Genomic DNA, 26,774 nt, shown 5'->3' with positions numbered 1-26,774 from the left:
CTCCCTCCCACTGTTAAAAAGTAATTTTTACTCTGAGTAAATTTTAAATGAGCTACTTTTTACTTGAGTAGATTTTTAGACTGGTACTAAAATTTCATTAATGTAATGGTACTTTTACTTGAGTTGAATATTTTTGTACTCTTTCCACCTCTGCCCATTGCCTAGCAAGAAAATAACTGACATAAAGATGAGAAGCACCAGAATCCGGGCACAGGTTCAAGCTGGTGACGCTGGTCCCCTTCTAAAGCAATGGAGGAGGAGTGCGCTGCGCTGCGCAGAGAGGAGAAGGAGGGAACCTGCTGCATTCAGTAGCCCAGGGACAGTTTATTCCGTAACGGGTTTTGATCAACACTGTGCAGTTTATGGGAGAGCGAAAGATTACGTGTTTATTTCGTTCTCAGCGCGTAAATTATATAGAATAACCGCGCAGGTGCGATTTCATTGCGGTTATAGCTATATATATATAAAAAGCTCCGGTGACTGCCTGCATTGTGTTCGAGTTTGAAAGTGAACCGTAGGGGTCTTAGAAAAGCAATTTGAATAGAAACTGTGCTAGGCGATGTAGACGCGTTAAAACGTCCAGAACTGACTGTAATTTTGGATTAAAGTCCACCATGGAGGTCCGTACAGCGCTCACGTGTGTTTTGCTCGGCGTGTGTCTGTTGGCAGGAGACGCTCAGCACTCAGTACCTGATTCAGGTGAGTCGTTTCATATACTTTTATTCAGGACTCGGTACATAATTTACGCGAGTCACATGTTTTAATTCGGAACTCGGTGTCTGATTCAGCGGAGTCATTTGAGTCAGGACTCAAAACCAGAATAACAGGCTATGTTTTGCTTCAAACCTCAGTATGTGATTTTGGTGAACTATATTAGACTATATTGAAACCCACTGTTATGTCATTTAGGTGAACCCATGTCATTTACAGTTCTCTATACCTGATTCAGATGAATCACATGATGATTTGAAGTGAGTCATGTCTCAGGACAGGTGATTCATGTGGGTTAGTACCTGATTTAAAAGAGCAGGTAATCTTTTTAGCAAAACAAAGAAACGTAGCTACATAGTTATTTCATGTTAGCGAACAGCGATTGCATATTAACACATGTTAACATGTAGAGCCTTATTAAAGTGAAAAGTGTTAACAATTTATTAAATAATCATTGCTAATGTGAATCATTGACCAATGCAGTTAAAGTTAACCTTAGTACGGAATTCTATTCTATTTAGTTCTAGTCTTGGGTAGATAAAGAACTTAAAGCCTTTTAAACAATAATGCAAATGAAAGAAGGAATATGGAGATGATTTCTGATAAACATGACTGAGGGAGCAGCAGAATATATAGGCCTACATTACAAACATGTGTAAACGCTTTTTGCTTCATGCAAAGTGTGTCAAGAGATTCTTGTCCTCTAAAGCACATAGCCCTAGTTTGAGTGACCGGAGCAAAAGAAAAATTTAAAATAGCCAAATATTTGATAAGAATCGGTTCCATTCGTAAATGTTTTAAGTTGCAGTAAAGCATTTTGGGGGTCATCTTATATATTTTGTAGTGTTAAAAAAAATTCTGTAACTGAATTGCCTGCATTAAATTTTCAGATCTCACAAATGACAGTGAGTATTAGCTGTATGAATAGAACTGCAATAACATGCTGTCAGCACATCGCTGACATACATATTGAGTGAGGCGAGCGAATTAAAGGACTCTTCCTGTCAGTCACTAATGTTAGGCTACCAACTGCTCTAGGGTTATGAGAAACCTATTAAATGCCAGAAAATGGAGCTATTGTATACATTTCGCCTCTGCTGATGTCTGTCATGACATCCCACTGAAATCATGAAACGCTTGATAGAAGATAAGCAACAGAGGAATTTAGGCATGCACTGTATGCAAAAGCACTCCCTATTCACTACATAGTGGAAGTCACATACAGTAGTTATATGAGGAACGAGAGAGCCAAAATTATCATATATGACCACCGCTCCATACAAGATTGTGCACGATTTTAATCACTTCATGATTTTAATCAGATTGCATGCAGACTGCCAATGGTTCAGATTAGGTTTCTTGATTTTCTCCTAGGCAGACTACAAATCCAAACAGATTTGAGTCAGATATGACACCCCCCCCCCCCTAAAAAAAAAAAGCCTAAATTTAGTCAGATTTCAAGGTGGATTTGCATATGGATTTGTAAAATCAATCTTCGTGTGTTTAATATGGATGCTTGTTTTTGCGGAGCGAAGGATGTGAAAAATGTAGAACTTTTTATTTCACAATTCAGGCTTTTTCCTTTGCAATTCTGAGTTTATATCCCACATTTTTTTTTCTACACAATTCTTAAAAGAAATCAGAACTTACCAAAATGCAAACATAGAATTGTGAGGCACAAATACAGAACCGTAAGATATAAAAACAATTCTGAGAGAAAGTTAAGAGATTAGGTTGCAATTGTGAGACATAAACTCATAATTGCAAGAAAAATAGTCAGAATTGTGAGATAAAAAGTCAGTAACCTTTTTTTATTCCATGGCGAAAAAAAAAAAAAAAAAAAATGTTAGATGTAAACTCAGAATTCATTGTAGGAAAGTCAGAATGGAAAAACATAGACAGAATTCTGAGAAACAAAATGTCAGAATAAAAAAATGTTTATACATCGCAATTCTGCATGTATTTCTTGTAATTCTGTAAAAAAAAAAAAATCAGAATAGTGAGATGAAAAGTCGCAATTACCTTGCTTCCATAATTTACTGCTGTTCAGACTATAAAAAAGAAATCAGATAAAAATCTGATATGCCAAATTTGCTGCCTGTTTGAACAAACCATAGACACACCAACAGTGACTCACAGAGAGTAATTCTGGAAGAGCCTTGAGCATTCTGGCTTTGACTACAGGAGTTTCTGTGCAAAGTGCCACCGCACCCTGCTTCCAAGCGGTCTGGCAAAGGTCAATTATTTAGCAGTCACGGGTTCAAGTGACCCGATGGGCAAAGAAAACTATGCAAAGTATGCACACCGTTTTAGATTTCATCCGAATTCATTGGAAAAACAGGACTCTTGTCACCAAAACATGCAAAAACAGGACTTTTGTCACCAAAACATGCAAAAACAGGGCTACAAATATTTTTGCAATCGTGCAAAATGCTTGAGATTCACAAGATTCTCTTATAATTTGATTCAAATTGGTTCGGACGCCTCCAGATCTTGTCATTAGACTTGGGTGGGCGACTTCGGATTGTCTTATAGGTGGCAAACGCTTGGCTCTCTGAGGCCTCCCGCCCACTCGCTCTCTCTTGCTCTTTTCTGCACACTCGTTTTCTTCCTCTTCAGGGGCTTCTGGAAAATCCTCTGCATTCCTTCTTTTACTTCATATGGAACAGCCAATTCTCACCTCCCCCCTTTTTCTCCATGCCCGCCCGCCCGCCTGCCTCCCGCTTGTAACATCCAGTAGCAGGGCTGTTCCTTCCCCAATCTGTTTATGTTTATCGTGCAGCTCCAGGTTAGAGGTCTCCTCTGCCAGGAAATTCCTCTAACGGCCAAATCAAATGTTCCATCTCCTGAAATATTGTAAAGCTCCCAGTTCTCCCTTATGCTAATAACTACGGTTTTCTTATCCTTATTTTTAGCATCTATCTTTCAAGGCCACTTCCTTCGCAAATGACTAATTTCCTCACTCGATTTCACACTTGTCTCCATTTGGCCGTTCTTTCTCAGAGTTTCTTCTGATTATGTGTTTTTCTCTATTGTGTTTTATAAAGTTTTTTGTCTGGTTTGTTGCGTGTACACAGCATCCGAACTTGTTAAAACTTGTGTCAACTTCCATAGTAAACATCTGAAGCTGTGAAACTGAATTAATAAGACTGAAGGTCTGCACAATTTGTTGGGGAAAATCTGATAAAATTTTTAATAAAAGTTGTGGTTGCAATTTAAAATGAGTTTTAAAAAAAAACTCCAGGTTTCTTGTGCTTGTCTGCACAATTTGGCCAAAATTGCACTGATTATATATCAATATGAATATACAATAATGACAAGATTTTTATTATTATTATTATTACAAAATAATATATTAGTGTTTAAAAAAATATTTAGTAAATATTACTTACAAAATAAGAAATATTAAATATTCACTTTTTACAAAAATGCATTCACAACAAAAAATTAATTATTGTTATTAATTCAATATTAAAACTTAATAAATATATACATATGTTTAATTGAATTAATAGTAATAATTTATTTTGTTGCAAATTAATGCAGTTTTTTTTTTTTAATACTTCTTCTTCTTTGTTATTAATTATATAATATAAATGTATATATATATATATATATATATATATATATATATATATATATATATATATATATATATATATATTTATTATTATTATTATTATTATTATTATTATTATATAAATGTATATATTATATAATATTTCTATTTGTAAGTTTCAACGCCCAAAAAAAAGACAGTTTTTCAGTTTTTTACTCACCCCCATATCATTCAGAACCTTTGTGACTGTTTTGTGCTCTCAGTGTTTTTTTTTTTTCTCTCTCTCCATACAATGAAAATCAATGTTGTTCAAAACCCAAAAACAGCTCAAACATTCTTTCCAGTGTCCTGAAGGTGAGTTAATGATAACAGAAGTTTAATATCTGGTTGATCCAGGCCTTTAAATATTAAACTTTGGGGCTTGTTTGCAATGTGGCTTTTCTTCACCAATCAAACTTACAATTTAAAATGGGCAAAAGTCTTTTTTAAATTAAGCTTTCAGTTGTGGGTTTTTGCAGTGATGCTATAGAAAAAAAAAACATCTTTGGTTCCTTAAAAAACCTTTCAGTAAACAGTTCTTAAAAGAACCATTTTTACTTTGTGTGAAGAACATTTGAATAATCTAAAGCGCACTTTTCCACTACAAAGGAATGAAAAGGTTAGATTTATGTTTAAGGTTCTTCATGGAACCATAGATGCCAATAAAGAACCTTTATTTTTAAGAGTGTACAACCAGAGCTTGTATATGTACTCATACAGAGTTCTCCTCATGCCTTGGAAAGTCTGGAGTGTTTTAGTGCTGCTATGTGCTAAATAAACATTCATCTCTCCCCTCTTGAAATGTTAAAGCATAGATCATTTCCTTAAATGTCTACTGTTGTTTTTCACCTACAGTTTTAAACTGCTGCGAGGGCGATGTCCTCTTCCTCCTGGACTCCTCTGGTAGCGTGGCCTCCTACGAGTTCTTCCGTATGGTGGACTTCCTCAAGGAGCTCCTGCTGCCTTTCTCGCTGGGGCCGGATCAGGTGAGGGTGGGACTGCTGCAGGTTGGGACTGAACCCCATCTGGAGTTCAGCTTTGACACCTACAGCTCCCAGGACGGACTGCAGGCGGCCCTGGGGAGGTCTAAACAGCTGAAGGGCAACACAAACACGGTGGATGCTCTCCTGATGGCTAGGAACCAGGTTTTGAAGCAGGGCGTGCCGGGAGGTGCCAGACCAGATCTGCCCAGGGTTCTGGTTTGGCTCACGGATGGAGTGGACCCCGGCGAGGTGCAGGAACCAATGGCGAGGCTGCGGGAAGAGGGCGTGGCCGTCCTGGTGGTCTCCACCGGTCACGGGAACTATCAGGTGCTGAGAGAGGTTGTGAGTCCACCCGCTGAGGAGCACCTGTTTTTTGTGGACATTGATGATATCAACATCATCAGCGAAGACTTGAGGAACGCAATTATTGGTGAGGTTTTTTTTTTTTTTTTTTTTAATTTCATAAACCATACTTGTAGAAATTAGAAGTTTGGAATGAAATGAGGGTAAGTAATGACAAATTATTGCTTTTATCTTAAGGCTGATGATACACTGGGCAACTTTTCGAGCAATGTTGGGCAACCAGTTGAAACACAGAGCCCACGACTGAACTAAAATATCCAAACAGAAATTTGTTGACCATTCCCAATGGGAAAGTGCCCAAGCAACGTTGCTCAAAAAGTTACCCCGTGTATCATCAAATCACATGAAAACACAAAATCCTTGACACTTTACAGACAGACCCTGCTATCATATTTCATTCAAAGTCAATCTTATAAGAACGTTTTTTTAAACAGGGAAAGTGATCTCATGTGAGTACGCCCCAGTGTGCCGAAGGAATCTCGAACGCCAGTCAACTCCGACACAAATAGCTTGAGACAGCTCAAAGAGAAAAGGGCCTGGAGGAAACAGGGATAGAACCGGCAGCCACTGTAATGGGAGATGAGGGCTATTTATACAGAAATTATTTCGGCCTTTTTGGACCCCCAGCAAAGTCCCCTGGAGCGCTAGACATTGCTATTATTAGTGGGCATTCTTCTGTACATATATAAGGCGTTACATATGTGCAACTTCCAGACACTTACATAAACAAACACATAGATTGCACGCAGTAATTCAGAGCAGGTGGTGTTGTGTCCTTTTAGAAACTGCCCTAGGCATGGATTTAGTGACTTGAGTCACTCATTTAATTTCAGCCATCTCTTATTTCTCTCAAATCAAATGCAGGTATTATTACGGAAATTATGCTTTGCATAATGAAAATGATTTTTATGACCATTGCTTTTTTTGTTGTTGTTGTGTCTTTAACAGTTAATTTTTGCTTGTAAGAATTATAGTATTATTATTAATTAGCATTAAATATGAACATTAAATGTATTATTATTAGTATTACTTGCATTAATTAGATATATTTTAAATAGGATTATTATATTAACTAATATTTGTAATAATTAGTTTTATTATTAGCATTAAATATCATTCATTAAATGAACATTAAATGTATTAATAATAAACATAATAATAATAAACTAAGTAACTACACTTCACATAATTAAACAGATTTTTGACTATTACTTTCTATGTTGAGTCTTAAACGTTTAATTTAATGCTTAGAATAAATATTATTGGTATTATTATTTATTAAATATGATCATTAAATGTAGTATTTTAATAATAATAATAAAACTATTATTATAAGCATTAAATATGATCATTAAATGTATTTATTATTATTATTATTATTATTACTATTATTATTATTATTACTATTATTATTATTTATTAGTTTTTAGAATATTACCATTAGCATTAAATAGCATTCATTAAATGAACATTAAATATACTAACAATCATAATAAAAATAAGAAAAAAAGAAAAAAAGTACACTTCGCATAATGAAAATAATTTTTTATGGCCATTACTTTTTTTTGTGATTTTAGCGTTTAATTTGTGCTAATAATAATAATAATTAGTAGTAATGTATTTAATCATTAGTGTTAATTAAATATGAACATCAAATGTGTTATTATTATTATTATTATTATTATTATTATTATTACTAGCATTATTTAGATACCATTAATTAAAAATTCATATTATATTTATTATTTAAAAACACTTAACACATAAAAACTGCATCGCTCGCATGCAGTAATTCAGACCAGGTGTTGCCCTAGGCATGGATTTAGTGACTCAAGTGATTAATTTAATTTCTGCCATCTCTTATTCTCTTTCTCTCTGATCAAACGCAGAGATTATCCGGGCCGAGAGGCTACAGGTGAATTCGGTCACCAGCACTACTGCTCAGCTGGAATGGAGGCCTGTGTTGGCCGGCACCGGCTACTATGATATCCAGTTTGGTCCCATCCGATCAGGGCAGACCGGAGGGCCGGTATCTCCAGGCACAAGTCCTGGCACTGGTTTGGGTCCTTTTCAGAGGATCACGCGGCCCGGAGATGCCAGCTCTGCGAAGCTGTCTGGCCTGCGTCCAGACACCACGTACACAGTCACGCTCACACCGAAGGCCAACCTGGAGTTCCTCAACTCTCTTCACACCACCTTCACTACCCAGCCAGGTGCAGAACCATCAATCTCTCAATAATATATCCAGATCAGATTTCATCCAAAAATCAAAAGAAGAAAAAATTATATTATACATAATGAAAATATTTTTTATCACAATTACTTTTTTGATGCACCTTGTTTCAATTATACTTGCAATAATAATAAAGAAATTATACTTCACATAAGGAAAGTGATTATGACTTTTACTTTAATAATAAATTTATTATTATTATTATTATTATTATTAGTATTATTATTATTATTATTATTAGCATTAATTGTCTAAGTAAATATGAATGTTGTTGTTATTATTATTATTATTATTATTATTATTAATATGTGTATGTGTATATATGTGTGTGTGTGTGTGTGTGTGTTATTTTTTTTATTATTATTATTTTTTTAATAGGAATGTGTGCATATTATCCCTGTTTTATTAGTAAAACGGGCAGTTGACTTTACACATGCCAAGGGATACAGAAGGCATATAAACTTAAGTAGAACTAAATAAAACCCTTGTTCAAACATTGAGATGTTCTCCTCTCTCATGCCAGTGAATCCTCCTCAGCCGGAGGTGCAGACTCTGTCCACAGTGACCGTGTCAGAGTCCAGCACTAACAGTGTTCGATTGAGCTGGGGTCCGCTGCTGCCTCACCTCATCCAGGGATACCAGCTGGAGTATTCAGCGCTTCCTACAGGCCCGCTGCGGGTCGTCAGTGTCAGTAACAGACAGAACTCCACAGTCCTGACCGGCCTCCAGCCTGACACACAGTACCTGGTCACCGTGAGCGCGAGACAGGCCTCCGGCAGAGAGAGAGCCATGACGGTTAAAGTCTGCACACAGGAGGGTAAGAACCAACAGATTATTGTCTCATTATCACTCACTGATGAATTCATTTGGTTTCTGCAGACTGCTCATTAATTTTTTTGTAGGCCAACCTAGAAGTTAAAATCACTTTTTGGTTCCCTCGACAAAATACCAATAGTTAAATAAGCTCTGTGACCAACAAAAGATTATAATTCTTACAAGTTTTGTTAAGATAATCTTTACAAATTAACCCTTTTATGAATTTTGATTAATTTTATGAGTAAGGCTATAAACAGGCTGTAATATTTTTTTTTAATGTTTTTGGAAGAAGTCTCTTTTGCTCACCAGAGTAAAAACAGTTAAAATGTGAAACATTATGATAATTTCAATTAACTGTTTTCTATTATTTTAAAATGTAATTTATTCCTGTGATATGTTATGCGATCCTTCAGAAATCATCCTAATATGCTGATTTGCTGCTCAAGAAATGTTTCTTATTATCAATCACTGTTAAAAACCATTGTGCTGCCTAATATTTTTGTGGGAGCATGATACATTTTTTCTTTGGGATTCTTTGATGAATACAAAGTTCAAAAGAGCAGCATTTATTTGAAATAGAAGTCTTTTGTAACATAAATGCCTTTACTGTCACTTTTGATCAATTTAGTGCATTCTTTCTGAATAAAAGCACAAGCTTCTTTTTAAAAATTGAACTAACCCCAAACTAATTATTTATTAACAAAATGGTAGTATTCATTAGAAGCATTTGGAATGAGATGCTTTCCAATGGGACCACCCTATTTTAATGTTCCTGCCAATATCATTCCCACATCCCGTCCCTCTAATTCCCAGAAAGAAGTGGGAAGCCTGACCTCTCTCTCTGTTTCTCTCAGAGTTGCCAGCTCTCTCAGATCTGCAGCTGACCACAGTGGGCAATGAGTCAGTGCAGCTCCGCTGGAAGGGGAGTTACGATGGTCTCCGTGGTTACTGGGTCACATGGGAGCGAGGTCAGAGTCAGCGCTCCACCCTGTATCTACCACCCAACCGGCTCTCCACCACCCTTAACCATGTGCCCTCCAGGGCCCGTGTCTGCGTCTCTCCAGTGTACCGGACGGCCCGTGGGGAGGGACTCTGCTGCACTGCTTAAATGGGCTCCGGTGAGGCGCCTGTCAGGGAAACATGGGGATTATGGGTTATTTTATATCATTAAATAAGTTGCAGTATTTAATTTTTTGAATAAACGAAAGCAAAAAAATATATATAAATACCTTAATATGATCGTTTCTCTGAAAAACACACTACAGCTAGTAATTCCACTTTGAAATGTGTGTTCTGTGTCAGAATATCTGTTTTTATTTTCCGTCCACTGCCAACTTAAAGGGATTGTTCACCCAAAAATGTAATGAAAATTCTGTCATTGATTACTTGCCCTCATATCGTCCCAAACCCATAAGACCTTCGTTCATCTTCGGAACACAAATTAATGGTGCACTAAGCGAATTTTCCCAGACGATGTTGACATTTGAAAGCACCAAAACAAACACGCTTGTGCCCCAACAGGACCTCGCCCCTAATTTGATAGCTCATTTCTCAAGATTCTTGACTTGATTTTTAGTTGTTTGACCCCTAGAGTCAAGCTATGCATTCACCTTGAGAACTTCATCTTTGTTTCCGAATGCAGTGACTTTCTCCTTAATTAACTGAAGAAAGTTCTGGCACATCCAACTATTAATTTCATCAATGCATTGGCAGAGGGCGTCAATGGGGCTGTAGTCATTTGGCGATAAGGCTAGGTAAATCTGAGTATCATCAGCATAGCTGTGATAGGCAATTTGGTTCTTTCTCATTATTTGACTTAGTGGGAGCATATACAGGCTAAACAAGAGTGGTGCAAGAATTGAGCCTTGTGGGACTCCACATGTCATGGACGTCCACTTAGACTTATATGCTCTCCTATGTTCATAATAACCTCTCCCTTCCAAGTATGACCTGAACCACTTGAGTACCATTCTACCCGAACTAAAAAGCCTCTGCAATCAACTGTTTTTTTTTTTATGTTCATAATAAAACGTGGATAAATCAACTCATCAACTTACAGTATAAGGCTTGTTGCAATCGTTCCTGTTGCGTGTCGTCAATCTGGCAACCCAAAAGAGTACAGTATAAGGCTTGTTGCAATCGTTCCTGTTGCGTGTCGTCAATCTACATTTCAACTGCTAGCTGTCAATATAACATACTGCACCTTTGTTGCGTGTCGTCAATGTGGTAAGAAATAATAGGAAAAAAATGTTAAAAATTATATACAAAGAGTTTGTATGTATGACATAAGATTTATTAGAAAAAAAGTCTTGAGAAGTCTATTTGATAAGTTTTTATTGGTAATCGTTTATAGTTATGGGGAGGTTTTTATTCTTGGTAATAGTGTTATAATTATTTTTTATAAAAAATAGTAGTTATTTTAAAGCTGAAGGTGACGTGAACCACAACCTGAAGGTGGACTTTCTTACAGTGATATTTTTTTTTACTTGCAAAAAAAAGTATAAACATGTTAGCAAAGTTTTGACATTAATAATTTTGAGAAATTTTCGTATCAAATACAATACTGTAGACATTTTAGGGGTTAAAGATGAAGTGAGGAATTTTACCACAGAATTCCATGACATATGTTGGATGTACAAACAAAAAGCAAATTAAGCTTTTTACCTTGCATTAATTTCTAAACAAACATTTATTATAATAAGCACCTTCTGTTTGTATTACCGTACAGCTGCATTGACCTGGAACTGTGGAGCACCGTTCTGCCAAATACGAAAGATGGTGGAATGAACAACACCAAAAACTTTCCACAGATGGGAGGACAGGAGAGTCCAGGACGCTGTAGCTGTTTGAAAACTCATCACCCATAGATGGTGATCTTTAAACACACCCACACAACATGCACTGACAAACAAGCTCCAATCCATGCTTCTAACACAGAGACTTAATGCGTCTGAACTCAAAAGTGACCTTCTGAAGAATCGGATGTTTAAAGGAATGTTTCGGGTTCACGTTCAGTGCTATTGACGGCTGAGATCTGTGGCTTGCTTTGCATTACCGCAGACCAGAGTTTATATCTCACAATTCATACTTTGTTTGTTGCAATTTTTAGGGAAAAAAGTAAGAATTGCATGAAATAAACTCACAATTCTTTTTTTTTCTCACATTTCTGAGTTTAAATCTGTTTTTTTTTTTCCTCAGATTTATTTTTTTTGCCACTGATTAAAAAATAAAAATTGTGAATTTTTCTTGCTTTTGCAAGCTTTTATCTCACAATTCAGACTTTGTTTTTTTTATTATTATTATGAAGCTATAAACAGAATTTCAAGATAAAAATGCTTTCTTTTTTTTCTCAAAGCTCAATTTTCACTTTGTGTTTCTCAGAATTCTGAGTTTACTTCTCGCAATTGTTTTTTTTTTTCCTCTATGGAATAAAAAATAAAGTTAATTGCGACTTTTTCTTGCAAATTTATATCTCACAATTAAACCTTTTGCGAGTTCATATCTGACAATTTCGAGTTTATATCACACAATTTGGACTTTGTTTCTTAATTCTGAGGGGGAAAAAAGTAAGAATTGCAAGATATGAACAGAATTGCTTGATATAAACTCACAATTCTTTTTTGACACAATTCTCAGTGTATCATTAGATATTTTTTTTTTTCTTTTTTTTAGTTTTTATGTGTTTACATTTTTTTTTTTTTTTTGTTTACACCACAGAAAAACGTTAATTGAAAGCTTTTTTTCTTGCAATTGCAAGCTTATTTTTTACAATTCAGACACTGTTTCTCACAATTCTCAGTTTATATCCCGCAACTCTGAGAAAAGTCTTAATTATGAGGGGAAAAGTTGTAAATACCCTTTCATTACAGCAATGCACTTATAATAGAAGTCTATGGGACAAGACATTAAACAGTCTGTTGTTAGTATCCTTGTGCATTTTGAGTGAAAGTTACAGGGTTTACAAACTTCATATGGTCATGAGAGAAAGACTGATTATTACTTTGACAAAATTTGCTATTATATCATGCAGCTATATGAGTATTTTAACATTTATGTGCAGTTTCTTTTACCACGTCTTCCAAATGAACCCATGATATTCCTTTAAATTGTCAGAATGTTTACGTATTAGAAATGTACGTTTTTATTAAGAGTTATATCTCCAAAGCAATGGTATGTAAATATCCTACTAATGCTTTTTGAGTTATATTTATCAGAGATATAGTTGGTTACTGTATATTCTAGATTTCTCCGTACAGTTGGAAATGGGAACAATAAGACGGTTTTAAGGGGAATCTGAATTACATCATCACTGGTTTTTCTTTAAGGTCAATGCAGATATTGTGACCCTGCTTGAGTTACACGTTACCATAACTACAGATTTTGTTAGCAGTTAAACTCTGAAAATCTGGCACGGATTTTAATCACTGTGGCTAAGTATTAAGACTTTGCAGATGTCAGTTGCAGAAAAGTGACTCTTTCAGTGGGTCAGGTTTTTCCCTGTGCATGCATACTGTAGACTGGATTCATCATTCATAGGAGAATGTTTTTCTCTGTAGTTGTGTCTTAACAGGCAAACATACTGTATGTTCGCAGGCTGGATCAGGGTCTTAAAATAGGGTTTAAGAATAGATCATTTCATTCATAAAGTCTTTAATGGTTTTCAACCCATTTCAGTGTCATTATGCAGGAATTTGTAGCTATTCAGAAAAATCAGCATCTGATATTTTGTTTCTGTTTGTTGCAACATAATGACAAGTTGGGCTTTCTGTATTATGAAAAGGTGCTTGTTCATTCCCAGCTTGGCTGCATGTCTTACACATCACTGTTTTCAAAAAGATTTTAGTTATTAAATAACAACAAAAAAAATCAATTTCAATCCATGTCTGCTTTTGTTTCTTAACCTATGCGTAATGCGTATTATTTACGCTTCTACTAAATAAGAATGAAATTCTTTATTTTTTTGCAATTACCACTATTTGTCATTAGATTCACATTACAAAAACACACAACTCATTTTTCTATTACTGTAATACAGTAATTTATGATGTTATCGTTAAAGATGTAAACATTCTTAATGATAAAAGGGCTTAGCTTTCATAAAATGCGAATTCTGAAATGGTCCTAAAATAGCTTATTTTCTCCTTTTTATTTATTAATAAATGCTTTATATGATTTAAGCAAAATATAACTTCTGTTTTGAGATGAAAAAGGACCTGTTCATGACCAATTTCACCCTTTTAGAGAATAATGGTACACAATTTAAATCCCATTTGAAAAGTTTATTTGTAGAATTCCACTGAAGAATATGATGTTGCCCAACTGTTTGTAAATGAAACGCTAAATTAAAACAATGATTCAAATGCAGAAACTGAATGTAGAACCAGAACCGAAAGTGTTTTAAACAAGCGAATCAAACACCCCGACAGGCTTAAACAGTGGTCCATAATTAATCTTAATTTCTTTCTCCTCTCAGTATTTTGATTCCCTTTCCAAGTGTTCTTTGGCTGAGCTCAGATGAGTCAACTGAAATTAAAGAGGGATAATGTTTGTCTATGTCTGGTACAAAAAATGCAGCCGCTAGCAATCTCACGCATCTTGATATCATCTCACGCTAAAGAACGCACCCTCAGTCATACAACACATTCCCTGTACATTTAAATTATACATTTCTGGATCATTCCACAGTGTACGGACCACCTAAAACGGTTTCCCATGTTTGCTCTAGATGCTCAGGGTGTTGAGCGCTGGCACAAGAGTGACGGCTTCAGGTACATTCTGATCATGTGACCCTCTGCCCTGTAAAACCTTCTGTCTGTGTCTCTCCTCCTGACGCTTCTTCTTTTCTAGGCGCTGTTGCTCTTTCCTTTGTTTATTAGAGAGCTAAAAAGCAAAAAAAATAAAAAAAAAAAATTCCAAGAAATCTTTATTATATTAGTTCTTTTCACCCAGGGTTATTATAGTTAACTAAAACTAGTAAAAAAAAGTTTTCATTACTCGAAATAAAATACTTAAAAATATAAAAACAAACTTTTCATTTAGTTTAAACTGATATACTAAAATAACTAAAACTGAAATAAAAATCAATTAAAACTATATAGAAATAATTAAAAATATATATATAATAAATGAATGGTTACACTTTATTTTAAGGTGTCCTTGTTACAGTGTAATTATGGATTTAAGTAATGAGTAATATTAATTAACTAAATGTACTTACTATATGGTTAGGGTAGGATTAGAGTTTGGGTTTCTTCGCAAGACTTTGGGTTACTTGCATGTATATATGCATAAGTAATTGTTATTATAATAGTAAGTACATTTAATATGTGTAACAAGGACACTTTAAATTTTCAGTTAAAATTTAAGTTGTCATTAATTTTTATATTTTAATTTTGCTTTTTTTTTTTTTTTTTTTTTTTGTTTGTTGTAGTTGCAACATTTCACATTTTTATTTAGTTTAACTATACGCAAACGTACTATGATGTAATAAAATAACTAAAACTGAAATAATAAAAACTACATGCATTCTTAAACAAAGGTATCTAATGAAAACTAATTAAAATAAATACAAAATGATTAAAACTTTAAAATTACAATAAAAACACTATATAAATCAAAATCAAAATATTATTAAAAACTATAATGGTATCTAAATAATACTAAAAGAACATTGTTTCCATCTGAGATGTTTAAATATAACATTTTATAATTTAAAACTTTCTCAATCACCTTGGGTTTATGTGAGATGCTGCCCTCTGTTGACGACGTGTTTTCACTACATTCAGCCTGCATGCCTTGACATAAAGGGTGTGTCCCTGAAGCACAATCTCTCTGTGATGATTGGTTGTTTTGTTCAGACTCCAGCCAATCACTGTGGCACGTCTGTGATGTGGCACTTGATTGACACAGATTGTCTGATTGACCTGCAGACACAAAACAGTGGTGAGAGGAGCACATTGAGAGCCAAGGAAACAGAATTAAAACAGTGATTTAAAGATTGACTGACTGTCGGCACAGAGAATGCTCAAGATCAGCTCTTCATCTTCAGAGAGAGAGCGTGAGGGAGAGGCACCTCTCGTCTTTTCCTTCTGACCGTCTCCAAATCGTCTGGAGTTATTCAGACTCTATCCAAAGAAAAAAACCACTTGCCTTCAGAAAATGTCAGACTGTGCTTCATGTATGTGACTGATGTTTGTTTAGCCGGACAGACCTCTATACGCAGATGTGCCGGACTCTCAGAGTTGTCTCCAATCTTACGGACGCTGTCATAATGGTCTCCATAGCGATATGCGATGTGTAGCTCACGGCATGAAGGCTTCTCCGTACCATTTATCTGTATGTAAAAAAAAATAATGTATTAAACCATTAATAGAAACACATTAGAATGAAATGAATCAAAGAAATAATTGCTCCATCACCTCCCACAAAGGAGCGTTCAGCTGATGAATAACCACTTTCAATTGCTGGCTGCGAGCAAATGCCACGATGGCATCGTTACCGGCAAACGTGCCCGGCTGTGAGAGGTTTGACACTGAGAAACAAAAACAACAAAGACTTAGAATAACCAGATAACAGGACACACACAAAAAAAAAAAAAAAAAACACACACACACACACAGAAACAAAAATATATATATTTAAGGTGTAAAGTTTGGAAATTTTGGTGTTTTTTAATGTTTTTGAAAGAAGTCTCTTCTGCTCATCAAGCCTGCACTTATTTGATCAAAAATACAGAAAAAACAGTAATATTGTGAAATATTATTACAACTTAAAATAATAGTTTTCTATTTGAATATACTTTAAAAAAATAATTTATTCCTGTGATGCAAAGCTGAATTTCAGCATCATTACTCCAGCCTTCAGTGTCACATGTAACATCCAGTCTATCACATGATCATTTAGAAATCATTCTAATATTCTGATTTATTATGAGTGTTGGAAACAGTTCTGCTGTCTAATATATTTGATGAATAAAAGGTTTAAAAGAACTGCATTTATTAAAAAAAAAAAAAAAAAATCTAATAATATATATTCTAATAATATATTTTCTTTACTATCACTTTTTATCAATTTAACACATCCTTGCTGAATAAAAGTATTGATTTTATTTAAAAAAAAAAGAAAGAAAATTACTGACCCCAAATTACTGACCAGTAGTGTATATTGTTATTACAAAATATTTATATTTTAAAAAACATAGCTTTTTTTTTTTTTTTTTTTTTTTTTTACTTTTTATTCATCAAAGCATCCTAAAAAAGTATCACATGTTCTGAAAAAAATATTAAGAAGCAGAACTGTTTCCAACTTTGATAATGAATCATCATATTAGAATGATTTCTAAAGGATCATGTGATAATGATCCTAAAAATTCAGCTTTGCATCACAGAATTAAATGATAATTTAAAGTATAATAAATTTAAAAACAATTATTTTAAGTTGTAATAATATATCACAATATTACATTTTTTTTCTGTATTTTTGATCAAATAAATGCAGGCTTGATGAAGCAGAAGAAACTTCTTTCAAAAACATTAAAAATAGTAATGTTTCCAAACTTTTGACCTGTACTGTATATATACACACACACACACACTCTCATACACACTTTTATTTACTTAATTTATATTTGTTTGTTTTACAAAGATAAATATATATAATTTTATAGCTAGATTTTTTTTTCCCCATTTTAACATGGTTTTATATATTTTATATTTTCTCTGGTTGTTTACTGGTTCCAGTATTACTGTATTATCATTAATACAGTATTTAATTACTGATGTCATATTTCATGTCTATTTAGTTTTTTAAATATATTTTTATTTTAATCTTAGTTTAAGGTTTATTAGTTTAAAAAATATGTGTCCATTACATTAATTGTCCAGTTTAGTTATTAGTGTGTTTCTATTTAGTTATTTTTTTATTTCAGTTTTAGTTTTATTATTTTCAACTTAAACTTTAACTGAAACTAAACAAAAATGAAAAACGCTGCCTTGGAAACAAACAGAAATAAAACAGCTTGAGTTTATTTATTTATTTTTATTTGATTTATATTTATTTTTGTATTTTTACTGCAAGTTCTAACTAAATTTTTTAATTTATATTTTTTTTCTGGTTGTTTATAGGCTGCCTTGGGAACTAACCAAAATAAAATATTTGTAGGTTTTTTTTTTTTTGTTTGCTTGTTTTTTTTTATTTATTTATTTTATTAATTTTATATTTTTTGCTGCAAGTTCTAAACTATATATATATATATATATATATATATATATATATACATATATATATACACATTTTATATTTTTCCAGTTGTTTATAGGCTCTAGTGTTATTGTAGTATCATTAATACAGTACTGATGTCATATTTTGCATTTTGTTTTGTTTGTTTTATAGTCCTATCATTTTTATGTTAACCTTTACGTTTTAGTTCTTTTGATGTGTGTTTTTGTCAGTTTTTGGTTTTGCTTTATATTCGACTAAAACATCAACTGAAACTAAAAAATGAGAAATGGTGCCTTGGAAACGAACGGAAAATAAAATACTCGTATTTAATTTCAATAACCTAAATATTTCAGTTAACAATAAAACATGTCAAACCTTGCCCCCTCCAAGTTAAAAATATAAATATGAGCAATATTTATAGTGATGCTTGACTAAGCAAACACTACTAATTAACAGTCATTTACAAGGTTAATGTGAGTTGCAATGCAATCTGATTTAAGTTTCAGTTTATTTTGGATTTATGGCCACGGCCACACACACACACACACACACACTTCTCTTACAATGTTGTGTGAATGGCACATCATCTTCAACGAAGGGCTCGAAGTCCTGGCTGTGCGTCATCATGTACTGTACCGTCTCCTGCCGCAAACGCAGGTGATCTTGCGAATGTCCCTCCAGCTGATCTCCAAGAGCCCGGAACAAACAGTTCCTGCGGGAGAACATGAGAAACAGAAGCTCAACTCCTTAAAGATCTCATACTCTATATCAGCGTTTCTCAACTGTCGGGTCACGACCCAGAAGTGGGCTGCAACACCGTTCTGAGTGAGTAAAGTCAAAGAAACAGTGCTCCACACATACCCGTCTCCAGGCACCTCTCGCAGTTTGAGCCCCAGAGCCTGAAGCTGGTTGGAGAAGCTGACAAACTCCTCTCCATCGTCTCCTCCTGGAGGTCTGTTCTTCTTGTCTTTGGCCAGAGCCCGCCGGGCCGCCCTCTCGTCTCTCTTCCTCTCTAACTCATACTTCCTGTTTGCCTTTATGGGCTTCCCTGACTGTTTCCTTGACATGATGGAGCTGCTGTACTACACCCGGTGAGGACACACGTTCATCTATCACACACGCAAAACTGTAACCTGAAAGAATCACAACATCGTGCAAACAGTTACAACAATTCGATACGACACACAAACATAAAAAAAGTGTGATATACAATGCATAAGCCTAACAGAAATGATCAGTATACAGTCAGCATTACTATTTCTTCAAACATTATTGTAATATTCATAACAGATAAATACAGAATCACGTTCAAAGAGTGTAAAAGCTTTCTGTTTTTCTATGCCATTTTTCTTTTTTGATGTACTTGGTGAAAAAAAAAATAACTTAAATATAATAATCATAATAATGTTACAAGAGCAGTATAACAAAGCAACAATAATAATAATGCTATGTTTTCTATATTTATACAGATTTTCATTATTTACCAATAATCATTTTGTCCCCCAGATTTAATACTAATACTTAACAGTAAGCATGCGTATCCACTTTTATTCATCCTAGCAGCAATTTATTATGGTAATCGTAGTTTCTTTTAGAATATCTCAAGTTTTAAAGTTACTACGACTGTAAAATCGTAATGAATGAACATGTAAACATTTTACTGTAAAATCACTAATGAATATCTCATCCAAATGACGCAAGTAGCTTTCAATTTCTTTTCCTTTCCATTTCTTTTTAATGACAGTCATGGCAAATACCACCATAATAAAAATACTCTGTTTGTATGATTAATTGTTTACATTCATACCGATTTCTCAGGTATGATCTGAGACCACATCGAAAGTCTTAAATCAAGGCCTTTTCAATATGTACGTATGAAGAGATAGATACATGTGTAACAAATCCACCACATACAATTTTAAAATTAAGCAACGTTACTATACGTAGATGTGTATAAATTTGTAAATATTCAATTTTATAATTTTTTAAAATTAAGCAACGTTACTATAAATATGTGGTCTGATGTGGGTGGGGGGAGTGCATGTAAGTTCTCTCTCCCCTTCAATACCACGACTTAGGTGCCCCTTGAGCAAGGCATCGAACCCCCAACTGCTCCCCGGGCGCCGCAGCATTAAAATGGCTGCCCACTATCAGGTGTGTGTTCCAAGTGTGTGTGTGTGTTCACTGCTCTGCACTTCGGATGGGTTAAAATGCAGAGCAGCGTGAGTATGGGTCACCAGAAATGACACGTCACTTATAATATGTGGTCTTAGGAACAGCAGCGTGTCAGCAGCGTGATGCGTCAGAAATGACGCGTAATTGACGTCTCTTAGCAGCGTTTAAACGACAGAACGAGGAAGTTTGTTGAAGAGAAAAGCAATTAAAGTGTGTCACACGACTGTACTCACATTATCAGATGACAGTAAGAAACACGGACAATGAACGACAATCTCAACACTAACTCCAGTAAATCCCACTCTGAGCTGCCCAGGGTTTGTTTACTTCCTAAAGAACCCGGGCCTCAATTCCGGTTCCGGCTTTGCTTTCAAAATAAAAGACACGACCTCAAGAAGTCATAAACAGTTTCAAATTAGAATATTTCTCTTAAAAATATTATTTCTGGATTCTAAATGCATACAGGATCATCTTTAAACAACGTCATAAGCTTTCGAAATCTTTCTTATTTTAAATTTTTAATGGGTGTCTTTTTACATAAATAAATAAATAAATAAATAAATAAATAAACAAATAAATAAACATAGTTATTGTTGTTTGCAATTTAAAAGCAATCTACTGAATTAAGATATATAATAATTAATAGTAATCTTTTATATACTAATGCATTTTGTGTAGATTATTTAAAGAATAAACACTTTTTTTCTATCACTAGCTAAATTCTGAATCTTAGTCCAGCTATACTTAGTTTATAATAAGATTTTTAAACTTCTGTCTTTTACCTGCTCAGATGAGAAACTGTTTTTCCTTTTCTCAGCGCATTTGTAGTGTACTTCAATCACCATCACTTCACAATTTTTATTTATTTTTTATTTATTTTATTTCAGAAACAAAGTAAACAAAGAACATTTCATTTACTAGATTTGTCTTAATGTGAAAATCAATTCCACATAAGCACAAATGAATAAAGACTCTGAACATATGACATGAATATGCATCATAATATCATCTACAACGGAGTGACCGAGATTGAGCAAATATGTATTTATTTTATGGCAGTAAAAGAGAGCACACTCTACACATGACTTTTATACATCCTTTATAAATAGTTATCATCTGATAAAAAAAAAAAAAAATCATTACACCATCTAAACAGACATACGTAACAGTCGTAAACTATCAAGTCGTTATTCCCCTCTCCCAGCTGCTCTGCAGCTCTCAGTACAATAACTGTGTCCCTCAGTGCACAAGCAGAACCTCATTTTGGCTCAACTTTCTTCACGTAGCATTAACAGCAGCAGGGCACGAGCCTTATGAAGCGTGAGCTCTGAAACTCATCCGCCTCTGTCTGTTCACCGACAGCTCCTTAGCCTTGGCCTCCATCACCTCGTCCATCTCGTCGTCTTCAGGGATGCTGGTTTGTGGCTCCTGGACCTGCTCCTTCACCGGTATGAGCTCCCGCACCTTCAGCATCTCAAAGTCAGGCTCCTCGTGGTCAGGGAAAAAGGAAGAGGCCACCTGGACCACACCGCTCAACAATCCCAGGACGGCGAACGTGCCGCCCACTAGATACACCTTCAGAGAGCCCTTGGAGGGACCGGCACTCAGCATTTCCTTAGCAAAAGGGATGAGCTCATGCATAGTGTCCATTTTAGTCTGTGAAAGAAAAGCAAAATCAAAGGTCAGGATAAGAAAACTTGACAATTAAATAAATTATTGTTGCAAAAAGTGCTGATAATAAGTCTCATCCTAAGAACCGACATAAAATGCTGTTCATAAATCACTTTATTTCCATATTTCAGTGGGGTATTTAATTCCAATATTTTTCAAATTATGCATGATGAAGCTGAGATAAATATTAGGGTTGCTATAGCTAACTAAAACTGAAACTATAATCAAAACCATAAAAATTATGTGATAAAGCTATATGCGTAAAATAAATGTGGTTTATAGTGAATTTATAACAGCTAAGGGGCATTGTTAGGCACTCAGCTTTTATGTTTTAAATTTAATGTAAGGCTTGACTTGGATTGTTTCTTTTATATAACGGTTATTCCATATACGTAGTAAGGTTTCACAGAATAAAACAGAGCACATAAAGTGATATTAATGAAAACAGTATTCTTCCACCAAACAATATAGTTCCTCAGAAACAGTTGTGGTTGCAACAAAATAAACAAAGGTGTATGTTTGTAGTGTAATTTACAACAGCTTCGAATGTGGCTCAACCAATCAGAATCAAGGATCCGTTTCATAAAATAAAATAAATGTTGACTGAAATAAGGTAAAATAAATAACCTTTCCAAAACAACATTTCTTAGTTTAATGTAGTTGAACTTGATTTAGTAAAATGATTCAAACTAAACCCCAAATAAAAATGAATAAAAACGATTTACATAAAATATGGAATTATATTTAAATATTACATATTAGATATAATCTAAAATTATATCTAGACTATTTTTTAAAAACAAAATGACAACAGAAAATATAAAAACTGATTTAAAATATTACAAAAAAAACTAGTATCTCAAATATGATAAAAGTAAATATGGTAAATATTAATTAATCTAATAAATATTAATATATAGAAGGTTCAACCTTAGTTATTAATTTAACAGCATGTGTATTGTGTGATTTTATTTTATCAGGTTTTTTATTTTAAATTGTGTGATGTGTCTTTTTATTTTTTAATTGTTTTTCACCATATAGAATAAAGGAAATTATTGTTAAATAAATAAATAAATAAATAAATAAATAACTGGTTAATAGTCTCTTAAAGTTTAAATTTGAATAATTTTTAAAGTGTACGTTAAATTTTACAGCATCTAAGCAAAAAAAAAAAAAAACATTAATAAGCAAAACATCTACTCACTTGTAATTGTTGCAGAACCCGCTCAGATGATAAGTCCTTGTTAAGGTTTATCCTCAGAGTTTCTTTTGGTGGGTGCTGGAGGTACAGATGCTCTGTCTATTTAAGGCCAGCGGTCGCCTGTCGACGCCCACTTCACCTGAATATTCATGAGGCTGGAGAGGAGATGCAACTTTTGTCCAAGTTGCTTCATGTGAGTGGTGAATGACTGCATGGGCTGCTGGAGAAACGAGGAAGCTTGTCTGCCAAATTTCACAAAGACAGTGAGGAAACCTGTAAAAACACCATAAAGCACGCTGTACGTGACGAGCATGTATCAACAGACTGAAGCGGTTTTATTAGTAGGTACAGAGGACTTGATGACCCAGCTGTGATGGTTAATACTAAATCTACAGCTTCAAAGTTCACGGATCAGTTTTATGGTATGATGAGGAGCAGTAAAACACTTTTAACAACAAATGCTGCAAATGATAGGATACGTAAACACGCACATGTAAGCAATATCAAATTATTCCACTGGAAAAATGCACTGTACTTTTATATATACCATTATAATGAACATGTACTTCATTCATAAACCACAATTAGTTATGTTAATTCAGGATACTTTAAAGAATAGAATAGCATTGTACTTCCATAGTATTTCCATAGTATGTGCAGTTAAAAATAGCATTACTGTTGAACCTTAGTAAGTAAAGGGAAATAAAAATGCATGTGATTTACTGTCAGAAAACATTAAGGGTAAGTTCCTATTGTTTTCAGACAGGAAATTAGACATTGATAAGAGCCGCCACATCATTGGCTGTAATGACCTTTCCTCCACTGCCCTCTGCTCATGCTCTTATATTAACAAATGGAGGGAACCAATAATATTACAATAAAGTTTATTGTACACTAAAGCAGTCCTTCTGAATGCTTCAAAAGTAAACAAAAATGTCCTTCAAATGAAGAAGTTAAATATTATTATTGCCCTGAGCTGCACTGTTTTTAAAATATAAATATATTTTATATAAAACATATTTGAAAGTTTTATTCTTTTTTACTTTTATATATTTTTAATTGTATTTTTTATATTTATCACAAAAACCTTTCCAGAAAGTTCTGAATTATTAAGAACTATTAAGAAAGTTCTGTAATGTATTATTATTACAATGTACTGCATTTTTAAATGTAATAAATTTCAATATAATTACATTTTGTATTAAATATATTTTAATATGTGTTTTATTCTTTATATTTTTATTATCTTTATTTTTACTTATAATGCTGTATTTATGCTATTTTAACTGTTTTATTTAAAAAAAAACTTTTATATTTTAATAAAATTTCTAAATAATAACATTTTATATAAAATAGATTTCAAAATATGTTTTATTCTTACTATTTATTATTATATTTATTTTTCATTTTATTTGTAATTTTTATATTTATCACAAATTAAAATGAACCTTAAGACTGCAGTGGTATAATGCTGTATTATTTATTGAACTCTTTGTTGTGCAAAGTTATCAGCAGTGCAAAACATGCCCTTTATGCCAAAATGAATGATATTAGTCAATGGTTTTGCATTAGGAAGGTTCTTAAGTGCTTCAAAAGTAAACAAAAATGTATTTTTTAAATATAATATGGAATGCAATAATGTTATCTTAAACTGCATTTATTTTCTCTATTTTAAATGTTTACATAATTAAGTATGAACATTAAGGACATGCAATTATGCGTTTTCTTTGTTATGACAGTATGTTATGACAGTATGCATTTGTGCCAATAGGAATCATTTAGGTTACTGCGATAGCTTTTTCAGTGATTTGGCATTAAAATGATTTTGCACTTGTAAACAGCAAACACGCTGACCTTTCACTTTCAGTAACATCCCAACTCCAGCACCTCCTTAAAACGGAGTAAAAATCATCAATGCTGTGCCTCTGGGGAGGCTGCTTGCGTATGAGGTGACAGGGCATGCTGGGTAACAGGACTCACTCTATGCATGCTGTAGTGGTTGTGACTCCGAGGACACGGCTGCATCAGATACTTTTGACCCGTTTCGCTGTGATATGTGCCATGCTTTCTTCCCTAGATGCACAGACAGTGTTGGGAAAGCACGTCTAACACGCGCAGCCCGTGCTGAGCAGCAGACGTGACGGTTCAAACTGTACACAGGAAGAAACTCATTAACAATCACATGACTCATCTGAGATCACAATGTTCTTATGTTACTGATGAGAGCGTTTTAGTAGTCTGATGTTTATATACAAAGTGTAAACAACATATAGGCTAGGGGTCAGAATTTTTTTTTAAGAAATTGATATGCTACTTTTATTCAGCAAGGATGCGTTAAATTGATCCAAAGTGAAAGTAAAGACTTTTAAAATGTTACAAAATGTTTCTATTTCAAATAAATGATAATTTGAACTTTTTTCAGCAAGAAAAAAGTATCACAGATTCCACAAAAATATGAAGCATGTTTTCAACATCGATTATAATCAGAAATGTATGCAAATCAACATATATGAATGATTTCTGAAGGATCATGTGACACTGAAGACTTGAGTAATGATGCTGAAAATGCAGGAATAAATTACATTTTACAATATATTCAAATAAAACACTGTTATTTTATGTTGTAATAACATTCCACAATATTACTGTACTTTTGATCCAATATTTGCAGCCTTGGTGAGAGACTTCTTTCATTAAAAATCTTACTGACCCCACACTTTTAAATAAAATATTCAAATATGCCTATTAAACTGCTGTTGAATTCAACACTCAAATATGCACAATGGTGCCAAAAATAGTCAAATATTTAAAAAAAAAAGGCAAATATTTTATTTAATTTTTATATATTTACCACATCAGTAAACAGATGGCAGTAAATGTCAGTTAAGACCGATCATACCATCAGCTGTCCTTCACACACTCAGCTGTAAGATGACAGTGATGATGACTAAACAGTTTGCTGCTAATCTGAGCTCAGGTAAGTGAGCTGCATGTCTGCAGGTCGGCCGCAGTATTGAGGTCAGTCTGAATTTGTTTACTGGGACCATCCCAATATGTTAAAGGGGTCATGACATGGATTTTTATTTATTTATTTATTTTATTTAATAGGTTCCTTGAGGTTCACATTTTCAGAGCTAAAGTGTGATTATTTTTGGGTTTGTAGTTTTTCAGTTCAGATTTACATTTCATGAAATTGAAAAGTCTAATATTAATACACTCAATGACACAATTTTTTTTTATATTTAAATACAAGTCATTTTTTATTTCGGTTTTCAGCCAAGTGTATCCTGAATTTTCGGCCCAGAATTTTCATTTCGGTGCATCCCTAATCCTATATGCAACATCCTATATACTCAAATTAACACACATCTAAAGTGATACATACATATATATATATATATATATATATATATATATACATACACACACACACACACACACACACACACACACACACACACACACACACACACACACAATTATATATATATATATATACACACACACATTTTTAAAATATAACATATGCAACAAATTAACAAAAAAGTATTAAAATTAAAGATAAACAAATAATTATATAAAACAAATTAAAGATCTTAATTTTTTTTTTTTTAAATTGCCTATTTTCATAAGTACAGGGTAAAATAAATACAAGGAATTAATAAATGTTTGAAGGGAGATTAAAAATTAAGACACACCAGATGTCAGAAATCAGATTAATTTACATATTGGAAAATAAAACAATTAGATGATTAGATGAAACAAAAAGTCTATTTTCATGCCAATCACTATGGAAGAGGATAA

General features: G+C 33.6%; 3 protein-coding genes across 3 annotated transcripts; 1 reads left to right on the top strand and 2 right to left on the bottom strand.

Moving 5' to 3' along the window:
- Positions 1-270: 270 nt before the first annotated feature.
- On the top strand, positions 271-12,347 carry LOC109054241 (von Willebrand factor A domain-containing protein 1-like). Its single transcript, XM_042750063.1, has 6 exons — positions 271-699; positions 5,165-5,722; positions 7,545-7,868; positions 8,412-8,705; positions 9,559-9,822; positions 11,433-12,347. Exons 1-5 carry the CDS (start codon positions 615-617, stop codon positions 9,810-9,812), a joined length of 1,515 nt encoding a protein of 504 aa, XP_042605997.1. The 5' UTR covers positions 271-614; the 3' UTR covers positions 9,813-9,822; positions 11,433-12,347.
- A 1,615-nt stretch (positions 12,348-13,962) lies between these two features.
- Positions 13,963-20,604, bottom strand: otud3 (OTU deubiquitinase 3). Its single transcript, XM_019071662.2, has 8 exons — positions 20,332-20,604; positions 18,785-19,056; positions 18,487-18,635; positions 16,123-16,235; positions 15,915-16,037; positions 15,711-15,828; positions 15,434-15,627; positions 13,963-14,584 (listed from the first exon to the last, which is right to left on the bottom strand). Exons 2-8 carry the CDS (start codon positions 18,988-18,990, stop codon positions 14,426-14,428), a joined length of 1,062 nt encoding a protein of 353 aa, XP_018927207.2. The 5' UTR covers positions 18,991-19,056; positions 20,332-20,604; the 3' UTR covers positions 13,963-14,425.
- Positions 20,605-20,953: 349 nt separating this feature from the next.
- Positions 20,954-23,131, bottom strand: LOC109054391 (G0/G1 switch protein 2-like). Its single transcript, XM_019071660.2, has 2 exons — positions 22,974-23,131; positions 20,954-21,754 (listed from the first exon to the last, which is right to left on the bottom strand). The coding sequence occupies exon 2, from the start codon at positions 21,746-21,748 to the stop codon at positions 21,410-21,412; it is 339 nt and encodes a 112-aa protein (XP_018927205.1). The 5' UTR covers positions 21,749-21,754; positions 22,974-23,131; the 3' UTR covers positions 20,954-21,409.
- Positions 23,132-26,774: the final 3,643 nt, after the last annotated feature.

This window comes from Cyprinus carpio, chromosome B23 (assembly GCF_018340385.1).
Source record: "Cyprinus carpio isolate SPL01 chromosome B23, ASM1834038v1, whole genome shotgun sequence".
Lineage (NCBI taxonomy): Eukaryota > Metazoa > Chordata > Actinopteri > Cypriniformes > Cyprinidae > Cyprinus > Cyprinus carpio.
This window is presented reverse-complemented; position numbering and strand designations above follow the sequence as displayed.

What these genes read in the sequence shown, in the direction of transcription:
- LOC109054241 (XM_042750063.1), top strand. Translation starts at nt 615, where the DNA reads ATGGAGGTCCGTACAGCGCTCACGTGTGTTTTGCTCGGCGTGTGTCTG. An exon ending in CACCTTCACTACCCAGCCAG is followed by an intron (nt 7,869 to 8,411) that starts GTGCAGAACCAT and finishes CTCTCATGCCAG; the next exon opens with TGAATCCTCCTCAGCCGGAG. An exon ending in TAAAGTCTGCACACAGGAGG is followed by an intron (nt 8,706 to 9,558) that starts GTAAGAACCAAC and finishes TGTTTCTCTCAG; the next exon opens with AGTTGCCAGCTCTCTCAGAT.
- otud3 (XM_019071662.2), bottom strand. Translation starts at nt 18,990, where the DNA reads ATGTCAAGGAAACAGTCAGGGAAGCCCATAAAGGCAAACAGGAAGTAT. An exon ending in TGTGCCATTCACACAACATT is followed by an intron (nt 16,236 to 18,486) that starts GTAAGAGAAGTG and finishes TTTGTTTCTCAG; the next exon opens with TGTCAAACCTCTCACAGCCG. An exon ending in GAGCATTCTCTGTGCCGACA is followed by an intron (nt 15,628 to 15,710) that starts GTCAGTCAATCT and finishes TTGTGTCTGCAG; the next exon opens with GTCAATCAGACAATCTGTGT.
- LOC109054391 (XM_019071660.2), bottom strand. Translation starts at nt 21,748, where the DNA reads ATGGACACTATGCATGAGCTCATCCCTTTTGCTAAGGAAATGCTGAGT.